This window comes from Papaver somniferum, unplaced genomic scaffold (genome assembly GCF_003573695.1).
Source record: "Papaver somniferum cultivar HN1 unplaced genomic scaffold, ASM357369v1 unplaced-scaffold_154, whole genome shotgun sequence".
NCBI classification, from domain to species: domain Eukaryota; kingdom Viridiplantae; phylum Streptophyta; class Magnoliopsida; order Ranunculales; family Papaveraceae; genus Papaver; species Papaver somniferum.
In genome coordinates, this window is record NW_020624820.1 from 2,066,375 (window position 1) to 2,078,929 (window position 12,555).

The 12,555-nt window shown below is 36.7% G+C and overlaps 1 protein-coding gene across 2 annotated transcripts; it reads left to right on the forward strand.

Annotated features, from left to right (window-relative positions):
• Nucleotides 1–5,068: 5,068 nt before the first annotated feature.
• On the forward strand, nt 5,069–7,317 carry LOC113336917. 2 transcript variants are annotated; one of them, XM_026582621.1, is made up of 3 exons: nt 5,069–5,333; nt 5,484–5,518; nt 7,027–7,317. In XM_026582621.1, exons 1-3 carry the CDS (start codon nt 5,182–5,184, stop codon nt 7,053–7,055), a joined length of 216 nt encoding a protein of 71 aa, XP_026438406.1. In that variant the 5' UTR covers nt 5,069–5,181; the 3' UTR covers nt 7,056–7,317. The 2 variants fall into 2 exon arrangements, with proteins under 2 accessions (XP_026438406.1, XP_026438405.1); XM_026582620.1 differs by lacking the exon at nt 5,484–5,518.
• The last annotated feature ends 5,238 nt before the right edge of the window (nt 7,318–12,555 follow it).

The window sequence follows — 12,555 nt, forward strand, 5'->3', positions numbered from 1 at the left end:
TTTCGAGTAATGTTGAAGATTACGCATGTGGAATATGAGCTACAAAAGTTAATTTATTTATTTTTTGTATTTCATATGTATTAATAGTTTTGTCACTAAAATTGACAAAGGGGGAGATTGTTAGAGCATTGCTCGGTCGAACTCGCATGCGTTGCTATCTCAAGCATGTTTGTCAATGTTAGTGATCAAAACTATAAGTCTTGATTTCTAGCCTATATAGCTAAAGGTCTCGGACTAGGATAAAAAGTGTATTTGAGCTCAAGACTCCATGGAAATCATCATACAAGACGAAGGACTACTCAAGGAACTGGTGGATCTTCATCGACTAAAAGGTATGTGGAGACTTGAACTTATCTGTCACTCAAAAGTATATCTACTCTATCTCCTATTCTTGAGACAAAAGTCGTGTTGATGTATAGACTTTCATTATACACACTTGATATTTCGAGCCGAGTTTAACTCGCCTATCTATTTCTCGAAATCTGTGTTGGTAAGCTTTCGCTTTAGCCAAATTCATCTTTACCTAGTGACGAAAGTCATGTTATGTTTCAATCACTTTGGAAATTGCTTTGACGAAAAATGGTCTGTGAATAACGATTGTATAACATCCTCTGAGAATGTTTCAATGATTGAAATGAGAGTTTAGATTACATAACCATTGGTAGGATATAAGCATTGTTGTGGAAACACATATATGTATAAGTCCTTATTCCTTGAACAAAAGTTTGCGAACTTTGTTGATCAAGAGAAACGGAATTTGGCGTGAGCCAAGTCCGCGAACTCAGTATGCGAACCGGCGGAAGCTCTCGACCCTATAATTTCTACTGGAGTTTGTGAACTCCTTCCGTGAGCTTAAGTCTGCGAACCCAGTCCGCGAATTTGAGTAGGTTATATCTAAAATCGGTTGTTCTTGAACTCATGTTTATATAAACTAAGGAATGCTTTTGCAAACCATGGCTATAAAGTTCATGAACCGATTCGAGTGAAGCAAACCGTTTTTGCTTTGATTGTGTCTTGTGTAGTTACATAAGATCTAAGCAATTGAACAACTCTCTAACTAGTTCATTTGAGTCATTTGGACTAGTTATGGTGAACAAGAATATGGTGGATATGAAAGTGATCATATGGCTAACCATTTGGTTAACTACTGTTGAACCAACAAATGTTAATGTTTGGGAACGGCTACATAAACCCAAAATTGGACATTTCATTTGTGTGTAACAATCTAAGTTTTTGATCTAACGGTTGAGAAATATTAGCTTGAATCTAATCAGGTTTTCATCTAACGGTGAATATTGAATGCTTTGTTACCAAGCTAACATTGATTGCAAACCCTGATTTGAAAGACTATATAAGGGAGAACTGTAGCAACTGGGAAACCTAATCCCCACACCTTAAGTGTGATACTAGTTGTGCTAAGCTAGAGTCGATTTTCCTTTAACCTTTGGTTTCTTCTTCTAAATTAGGTTAACGACTTAAAGAATTCATTGGGATTGTGAAGCCAGACCGATACTACTTTTCTTGTAGTTGTGTGATCTGTTCTTGTTGTTTCTATCGTTACGAGTACAATTGTAATAATTGGCTTGAGATTTATATCTCCGATAGGCAAGATAGAAAAGTAATCACAAACACTTCGTCTCATCGTTTGTGATTCCACAATATCTTTTTTCGCTGCGTCGATTAAGATTATTGTGAGGTGATTGATAATACTAGGATGTTCTTCATGTTCACCTTGATTTATCAAAACACGGAACAAAACTCGTAGGTATATTCGCGGGAGACAGATTTATCTATTACCGTAGATTTTTCTGTGTGATACTGATTTGTTTTTTAAAGTCTTCGACTTTGAGTCGTAGCAACTCTTAGTTGTGGGTGAGATCAGCTAAGGGAATCAAGTACGTAGCATCCTGCTGGGATCAGAGGCGTATGAGCATAATTGTACCTTGGATCAGTGTGAGATTGATTGGGGTTCAACTACATTCCAGACCGAAGTTAGTTTGGAGTAGGCTAGTATCTGTAGCGGCTTAATACAGTGTGTGTTCAATCTGGACTAGGTCCCGGGGTTTTTCTGCTTTTGCGGTTTCCTCGTTAACAAAATTCTGGTATCTGTGTTATTTCTTTTCCGCATTATATTTTGTTATATAATTAAAATATCACAGGTTGTGCGTCGTTCAGTCAATTAGAATATCCGACCTTTTGGTTGTTGATTTAAATTGATTGACACTTGGATATTGGTCTTTGGTACCATCCAAGTTATCTCTCTTTGATAAAGACTCGCAAATTTCTATTTGCTTGAGTATATATCAAATCGAGAGATTGAGATATAAACTCTTTGATATACTTTTATCTAGATTGAGTCTGACTGTCTAGTTGGTTCTCTAGAAAGTATATTGGAGTTTGTCCATACAGATTGCTAAGAGAAATATTGGGTGTAGTTGTTGTACCCCCGCTTTTTCAGTAATCTTTTACTCTTAACAATTTGGCAAGGATGACACATATTATGATCTGCTGGAGAAGTGAGAGTAATTGCCTCTGTTGAACATAAATGAGGAATGATTTTACTAGAAGGATATCCTAACCTATTGTTCCACAAAGAAGAGGAAGCAACAATAGATGAAAAAGAAGTAAAATGAGAGTTTTTATTGGAAGGAACATTTGTAATGGGATACAAGTTATTAATCATTTTTCCCTGAGCCAAAACAACATGTGTCCTAAGGTCCCTAATCTCATAACTCCATGGATCAAACACACAATAACAACAATTATATTTAACAAACTGAGAAACAGACAACAAGTTTTGTTTAATCTCAGGCACTAGCAGAACATGCTTTAAAGTAAAACTAGCTGCAGTACTTTGTAAATTAGAAGTACCAGTTTTTGAGATTTGCAAAGTCTTACCATTGCCCACTATCACCTTGTCCTTCCTTGTATAGTTAGAAGTATTCTTAAGAAGTTCCTTATCACCAGTCATATGCCTAGAAGCCCCGTAGTCAGAAATCCATATTGTAGAAGAACTCCCAGAAGGATCATCACATAAGTCTGCTGAATTTAGTTGTACATCACTGAAAGCTGCTTCAACTTGAGCCACATGAGCAGTAGACTTTAAATCAGAACTAGGTGGTGGATGATATCGAAAGAAACACCTAGAAGCAAAATGACATGTCTTTCTGCAAATTTGACATTCTACTGTAGTAAAATCAACAAATGATCTGCTAGAATTAGCACCATCTGAAGGATCTGCATTTGAGCTTGTAGAGACAACACCATTTTTGAAAGAAGTATTACCATTCTTAAAAGAATTACTTTGATTATTCTTAGGTTTATTCTTATTTTTTCCATTCTTGTTACCATTGTGTGCATTCCTACCATAGAAAGCTGCAGGGTTCTCTAGAATATTAGAATCTTGTTGTTGATCATTGAGCCATTGCTCATGATTTAGAAGTCTAGCCTTCAATTCTCCAAAAGTATATGGTGTTTCACGATTCTGTGCAGAAATAACGAAATTGTCATAATCCCTGCCTAATCCATTAAGCACATACATCATCACATCTGCATCTAAGACACAATCATTGATTGCAGCTTAAGCATCAATAATCATCTTCAAAGAATGTTGATAAGCACATATGGATTGAGAACATTTCCTAATTCCATGTAGTTGATTGCGTAACATGTTTCTACGAGCTCCAAATTAAGATCTGAAACTAGTTTCAAGATATTGCCAAATCTCTCTGGCAGAAGACATACCAAGAACCTCACCAGAGACGGTTTTTGTAAATGTTTCTTTCAAATAACTCATAACAAACCTATCTGCCTTTCTCCAATATACCCATCTTGGATTAACAGTAGATACACCATTAACATTAATTTGAGAAGGCGGTTCAACCAGTTCACCAGTAACATGACCATCAAGATCAGTAGAAATCAACACAGATTCAAATTGGTCACGCCATAGAAGAAAATTCGTATGATCTAACTACAGAGACACAAAATTACCAATATTATTGAAAGGTAGAGGAAAATAGCTTGAATTACCAGATACAGGAGCAGCGAAAATTGGTTCTTCCACTTGTTCGATTTGGGGATCTTGAATTGAAGATTGTTGAGGAATTGTTGATTGATGTTGAGTTTGATTCATTGATCCTATGGTAATCGGCATTTGAAGTATGATGAAAGCAAGAACTGTGGTGGATGATCAGAAATCTCTTTATGAAAAATCAAAATCCAGAAAAATTTTAAGAAAATATAAAATCAAACAAGTTGATTAATGATCAGAAATTTGTTAAAAAAGATATTTGATCAGTAACAAGTGAAGAATCACGATTCTGTGTAAAAAGATGTTGAAAATTATTACAGAAATTGACCTAGATCGTCCCTTAATGATACCATGAGAAAGCTACAATAAATGTGTGGATGTAATATTATTACAGTAATGATTAGGTACCTTATACACATAGGGAAGAGAGGTATTAATACAGACCAGTAGACTAGAGTCATGTCAATGAGACTTGACTTATACATGACTTTTCCTAATAACTTGGATTATAACAAAAAGTAATCCTTAGTTATCACTGTGAACAGATTAAAATCGAGCAGCACAAACCAAATTTCAAAGCTGAGAAAATTTGCAAGTAAGAGATAAACTTGCAAAAACTCAACACTCCATCTTAATATGCAACATCATATTGTTAAATGGCAATGTCATAGTATTCTGCATGCTTATGTTGAAGAAGAGGACACCATGAATTTCGATGATTAAACTTTTCTCTATTGCATGTTGCAGCGCGCTTTGAAAGCCAAAATATCATATTAAAATTGAATAGATGGCGTCTATCTTTCTTATCAGTATATACTATCTCCGTCTCTGAAAAGGGGATACTATCACTTTTTTATTTTTAAGCTGAAATAGGCTAAAAAAATAGTATGATAGTAAAGAGAAATTCTTTTGTTGATAAACTTTTTTATTGCATAAACCCAAGAAGTTAATAAGGGTCGCCCCTATCCGGGAGCCGGAGGGACTTAACAGGCATCTTACTAGGCATCAAGTATATTACTGGGCCGTGCAGACAGAGAGAAATTCTTTTGTTTCTTCTTCTTCTTCTTCTTCCCCAAAGTCTCAATCCAGGGCATCAAGTTTCTAGGGTTGTTCTTTTTTATACGATCACAGCTGGTCGTGGTGAAAAAATGGCATTGACAAACTTCTTAATAACAGTAGCAGGCGTAGGTGCAGTTGTTCTTCTACTTAGGGGTGATGTGAGACAAACAGCTTCAATTTTCAAACGCAATGTTCGCCATATTCGTAAGTGGGTTGAAGAAGAATCTTCTGCTGTTTCCAAGTAAGCCCCATAATCTCTTTCAGCTCTATAAATGTTAGGGTTTCTGTAGAAATTGTGATTCCATCAAAGATAATCATTTTACATATCTCCCTTAGTTATTTTGTGATTAACTGAAACCCTAATTAGTTTCTTTTTTTATGGGATACCCAGTTCACTATGTTTGGCAATACCATACCTCAGAACTGGTATTTCCTCAAACTGAAAATTCTGTGGTATGGTATTACTGGTATTGCTTATTTGCTTCTTTGATATGCCTGCATAATACTAGTACATGTTTTCCACAATATGCTCATTACATGATTAAGGACACATTGTCAATAACTCATATGTATCTGTAGCTAAAAGAGACACCGAAAGTGAAATTAAAAACCAGCTAGGCTCATATAGAAATGTTTTAAGACTCTAGTCTTGACTTTATCGGCTTGAACCGGTTGAGCAGGAATAAAGACTCTACTCTAAAAATTCGAATGGCCATGTCGATAAACATGACCTCGAAAGACCAGACAACTCCAACTGTCCCACTCTTTGACTAGCTCCTCTAATTCTCCCCATTCACTCTCATCCTTCAGTATAGGATGAGCTGATTTGTTAACTGCGTCAGCCTTTGATCTCGAAATTGTGAATTAAGGAGATATCAAGTGGTTGCTGGTTAAGTTTAACTAATTAGTCAGTAGTAGCATTTTAGGTATTGATTATGTTTTTTTTAAGCATTGAATTAGCTGAAATGATCTGCAGATGCAGCCTTGATTCCTATAGAATTTGGTTATCACGGAGTTTAAGTTGTTTTGAATCGATGTTCATTTTAGACAAATACGGCAAAGTCATAACTGTGACATACCAACAAGTGCCAGTTGCTTTAGAAGTGTTCGGGTTGTGAATCACCTGAGGTCCTGATGTCTTTATTAAGAAATGAGAGCACACATTAGTTGCCATTTACTCTATTTGTAAAGAAACAAAAACTTCCTTAATACTTGAAACTACATTGTCCCTGCATTTGACTAGATTTGCTAGTTGTGCAACTGAACAAGATTAAATGCTCACCAATTAAATACATTTTTCATGACATCATCTGATGCAACACTGCGATCAATCTGCACCATTTGATCATCTGCTTCAACAAGTACTTAACTCGAACGTTGTTTGGCTATTTAGAATCCATGTATTTTAATTGTTTAAGTCATTACCCAACAACATAACATCAGAAGAAGCCAGGGGATGAAGATCTTATTCATGACAGTCACTCGTAGTCAGCCAATTGTCTGCAACCCTCATGCCAGATAAGCAGAACTAACACATGTCATGCATATCCAAGTTCTTAAGATACCTAGCTAGCCATTACTCGAAACAGGGAGATAGATAAACATTTTGAAAAACCAAGCATTAGTGAAGGGATACCGCAGATAGTGAGGTTCTTCTAAAATGGGGTTATGTGATCATTGGAGCTAGCTACATGCCAATATGTGGTTACTAAAGTGGACAAGCATCATACGTGTAGACATGATTAAGCTAACTACTGCTAGAGAGAAGTAAAAGAAGTTCATAGCTGCAAACAGTAATTATTCGATAATACATTCTTCCAAACACCGAATAATGTCCTTTGTTTTGATTTGGAACTGCTGTTGCTTTTATCTCGAAGTTGCAGGAATTGCTTATGCGTTGTTTGATTATTTTTTTTGGTTCAATCTGCTTTCAGGGCAGGTGACAAGGCAGTCAAGGAGATAGAGTCGAAGGTTTCTCATAAGGATATACCCAAAGACGGCAAGCACTAAGATTGCGAGAGAGATTTATTTTGCTTTTTTGTTCTTGATCGGCATGACAGAGACTTAACTGGAGCTCAATATGTATTAGGCCAAATTTATAAACCAGAATCGATCTGTTACATTTGATATCTTGTACATCCTTTACCTCTTTATGTTTGAGCAATAAAATCTTATATTTGACTAATCTGAATGAAAAGAACTTGGAAAGAGTTCTGAGAACTTCAGTTTGATCTGCTTGTAGCTTCTACCAAGACAGAGAGTAAGAGAAAACATTTCATATGTCCTCTCTAGGCTGAATTTGAATGCAAAAATTTATACACTTTTACTACAATGTGTATTTGGGATCTAGCCCAGTGCTGACGAAAGAAAAGGAACTATGATTTTGGGCATACCAAAATCTTCCAAGGCATACTGAATGAAGACAAAAAAAGTTGTGAAATATCAAAATCAGATAACCCCTTAACCCAAAAATTTTTTAATGGCAAATCTGCCGTTTATGTATTAGTGTTAATAATCTTGATTAGTGATTAAATATTTTGTTTAATGATTAAAATAGTTTTCAGAATTATAAGAGTTGTTTAGATGAAAAATTTGGTGAAAAAAAAATCAAAGTTTTGGTTTGGTTAAGAAGGAGAGAAAGAGAAGGAGAAAGTGAGAAAATTCTAATTCTTGATTCAATGGAGGATGAGGAGGGTCATCATTCATCTAAAAAACCTAGGAAAATACATATCAACTACAACAATGATCCAGAAATGGCTGATTTCTTAGATTATGAGAATGATTTTACACAAGCTCAAACTCAAACACAAACTCAAGATGATGATTTTTATGAGCCAAATCCAGATGATGAAGACATTGATGACGAACCCAATGCTTATAATACACAGGTACACTTATATCCTATACTTAATCTCACTTCTATAGCTCTCAATTATCAAAAGTTAGGTTTTTTGAATCATGTTCGGCGAAACAGGTTGAGGTTCGGCTTACATCTATGAGCCGAATCTACCAATTGATGAACGGTTCGGCTTAGTGAATCTGTTTACTGCATGCGCCGAACCTATAATTTCCAATTCCAACCCTTTTGCTAGACACTAGTTCGGCTTATATGAAAGTTTCATAGTAAGCCGAACAACATCCTGAATAGCCCGGAATAGAATCATTACTAATTCGACTTATATATCCAAAATCGTATGTGCTGAACATAATTTTTTAATTTCTTGGTTGAAATATTGTTACTGGTTCGGGACATATGGAGAATATCGTATCGGCTGAAACCTCTTAATGTTCAAGGTTCGGCACATAATATGATTATCGTCTGAGCCGAACATGAATTTGTTAATTTTTGGGTTAAAATATTGTTCGTGGTTCAGCACATATTGAGGATATCGTATAAGCCAAAACCTGTAAATGTTTATAGTTCGGCACATAATGTGATTATCGAATGCGCCGAACCTTGTTATTATATTCCCTTTCTAGTGTTTAACCTTGTGATATTCTTTGTAGATCGTGCTTGGACCCATGGAAAATCAACCTGATCCAGTAGACATAATTCACGAGGATACCAAGGATCACTTCCAAAATGATTTGGTATGTAAGAACCTTTTGTTTACCTTAATGTTGTCGGAATATTCCAAAGTTTTTCTTACTAATTACTTGTTTTGGAATGAACGTAGATATGGAAAACTAAACCAGAAGTTCTGGATTGGCTTGAGGAACACGCGATGAAGATAAATTGTGTACTAGTTAAAGGACAACAAAGCCGATGGGATCGATTTGAAATGATTTGTGAGCGTAGTGGAACCGGCGCTAGCAAGGTTAAAAAGGGTATTGTATACGTTGGGAAGACCGGGGGAAAGAATAGGACGAAGACGAAGAAAAGAAATTGCCCTTTCAAGATCGTTTTCAACCTCAAGAATAATTCCATGAACAAAGAAGATCAATATTGGATAATGAATAAAGATATGGATTGTCGTCATAACCACCCACGTCCCAAAGACCTTCATGGACATGCGAAAGTAGCGCGACTCAAACCCGACGAGATGCTAGAAGTGGATAACATGACACGAGCACGTTTTCCACCTTCTAGGATTCTTAGCAAATTGAAGGCGGACAACAAGAATAACAAGTCGACTATGCAAACTATCTACAATGCAAGACAAAAGATTTGAAGACTCAATTTGCAAGGTAGGATGGTGATGCAACAAGTAATGCGGTTAGGGGTGAAGAATAACTACGCTTTCCAAAAGAAGTTGGATGACTTCGGTCAAGTCACACACCTTTTCCTTGCCCTCCCGGAATGCGCCCAATTGGCTGTATGCTTCCCACAAGTTATTATATTGGATTGCACGTACAAGACTAATAAATATGAGATGCCGTTGATGAACATTGTGGGGCATACTTCGACAAAGGCACCGTCCACCGTGGCTTTTTGTTTCATGAAAAACGACAAGAAAGAGAGTTATGTTTGGAGGTTGGAACAATTGAAGTTAATCTTCCGGGAGGGTGCTCTTCCTAAAGTGTTCGTTTCCGATCAAGATTCATCGTTGATGTATGCTATTAAGAAGGTATTTCCGGATGCATTCAATTTTCTTTGTACGTTTCACATATGGTGCAATGTGAGGAAAAAATGCCAACCGATAATTCAACCACTTAAGTTGAAAGAATTAGAGAATATTGCTAAGCTACCGTTGGAGACACGAGTAAAGAAAAAGAAGGAATTCTTGAAAGCATATGAACATAATGAGATGTTGTGGGCTTCTTTCCAAGGAAAATAGGAAACTTTGATGTGGTCAATCACCGAGGATGTCTATGAAGAAAATTTTAAAATGCTTATTAAGCATTGGAAGACCGCCTACCCCGATGTCATTACTTACTTGGTCAAAGATGTGTTGGAACCTAATAAAGAAAGGTTCGTGAGTTGTTTCAAAAATTGGCACAAACACTTCGACAACCAAGCCACAAGTATGGTAGAGTCGGCTCATTATCGGTTGAAGAAGAACCTTTTTGGTTGTGTTTACACTTTTGTCACGGTTTTTGATGCAATTGATGAATATTTCAAAAGTGATGTTGTGAGAATTAAAACCGCGTTCGAGCATGACCTTATGTTTAGACACAAGAATTATGGTACTAATTGTCTACGGGAATTAACTTATAGAGTCTCCCATCTATGCATCGACTTGTTGATGAAAGAAGTGGATTTGATTAAGACATTAGGCGCCACCTTGGAGGAAGAGTGTGTTTGTACAATGAAGAAATCTATGGGACTTCCATGCCGCCACGACCTACTTCGGTACAAGGATGGTATCATACCATTTGAGGATATTGATCATTTTTGGAAACAATTAAGCTTCGATCCTCTCCCAACCGAAGACGACGAGGATGATCTAGAGATATGGGACACGACAAATGGGAAAAAATTGGCTGAGATGTATAGGAATATGTCCTGACCTCAAAAGAAATTCCTATGGGACAACATGATGCCGGTCATGTATCCTTTCACCCAAGAAAATATTTTGGAACCGGAGAAGAGTGACCCGAAAGGTAGAAGAGTAAGAAAATGAATAATTTTCAAACTAGACAAGCCAACAAGGAACTATTGGCTAATAAAAGGAATCCATCCGGCGTTGACTACCATGATGCAAGGTTTGAAAAGGCAAAGAAAGAAATTGAGAAGTTGATAAAGAGGAAAAAGTCAAAGTTCCAAAAAAACGAGGTCGTCCGAGTATTCAAAAATCGGAAACAAGTAACAAATAGGTGAATGATAATGATTTTCCGTCACAAGCTAAGGATAGTAAAGAGGATGTCAAGGGGAAGGCTAAGATGTATCCTTCACAAACTAAGATAAAGGATAAAAGGACCGTACATGAAATTGGTAGGATGAGAGGACCCAAAAGAGATAAGTCCGGTAAGTATATGAGGCATATAAATTTTATATACGATAACTACTTGGAAGATCTATCGCCAATAATTCATGAGCATATTATAGCAATGGACGACGTGCAAGGCGATAGAAATTGCGGTTATTACGTCACGGCGGAACAACTTGGTCCTTTTATGGAAGGGAATAATCCGGTGCCCCCTGAAAATGAAGTGAACTATATTCGGCAACGATTGTTACAAACCCTACGTAAAAACAAAGAATTATATAAGACAATGATGAGAACAGGTCCAAGAGATGCAGGGGTGGCAGCGGAGTACGTTGCATTCGAACGTCGTTTGCATGGGGATTTTATCATTACCGAAGAACATTGGATGGCAATGCCAATTTGTGGGTTTTTAATAGTGGAGACATTCAATTGCGTCGTACATTGTTTCACATGGACGGGTAGTAGCTTTACTTACGCGCCTCCAACAAAACCTTGCAATGATGGTGTAAAGGATAGAAGACTTGTTCTTGGATTTGTTCAAAATTGTCATTTTATCGGCCTCAAACTTAGACCCGGTTGCCCATTACCACCCTTGATGAGTGCAGCCTTTTGGCCTAGATTTGAAAATAATTTTGCGATGGATTGGTGTGCAAATTATGCGATGGAAATGGATCTTTGGAAATATTTGCATGTGCAGCCTCCAAGTGGACAAGTAATTATTTCAAGTGATGAGGATGAAGATGTTAAGCAAGAGGTCAGTGAAGATGATGAGAATGAGGTCAGTGAAGATGATGAGAAAGAGGTCAGTAAAGAGGATGTGATTCATTTAGGATCTCCATAAAAAATGTTTCATGGATTTATCCATTTATTTTGTGTCTTTTGATTTTCGTGTAAGATGAGGATGATATTTTGACTAGAATTGCAGTTACATGTACCCATCAAAACGAAATACTTGAATGATTTACTTTTTAGTTATGAAACACGTCGTTTTCTGCAAACTGGAACCATGAACACAAGCGAAGGTTCGGCTTATCACATAACGAGTATTATAAGCCGAACCTGACAAAAAAAAAACCCAGAGTTTTTTTGTCAGGTTCGGCTTATAATAACAATTCACTGCAAGCCGAACCTGACAACAAAAAAATACCAGAGTTTTTTTGTCAGGTTCGGCTTATAATATTATTTCACTGCAAGCCGAACCTTAAAACTTTAAAATCTCAGAGTTTCTTTGTATTTGAAATTCTTTCCCTTCCATCGTCGCCATTCCTCTAGAGCTCGAACTTCAATCTCAGAGTTTGTTTCACCTTTGAGTCGATATCGACTCACAATCCGAACTAAAGCTATGAAGTTTGTGACTTTTTTCTTAATACTTTTAATTCGGCAAAACAAGGACGCACTATCCCGGTTGTGAGGATTAACTGTTTCCGTGCTGAAGGCTTCATGAATTCTAACCAAGTAGTACATACTCATCAGACCATTTACTCGTCGTTCTTCACCCTTCTTTGGATAGTATGCTACATAATTAGTGCAAAGAGATAAATCTTCTTATAGAGTAAACTTAGGAGTTGGGTTGCCATTTTTTGAGCATATGTG

What these genes read in the sequence shown, in the direction of transcription:
- LOC113336917 (XM_026582620.1), top strand. Translation starts at nt 5,182, where the DNA reads ATGGCATTGACAAACTTCTTAATAACAGTAGCAGGCGTAGGTGCAGTT. An exon ending in GAATCTTCTGCTGTTTCCAA is followed by an intron (nt 5,334 to 7,026) that starts GTAAGCCCCATA and finishes ATCTGCTTTCAG; the next exon opens with GGCAGGTGACAAGGCAGTCA.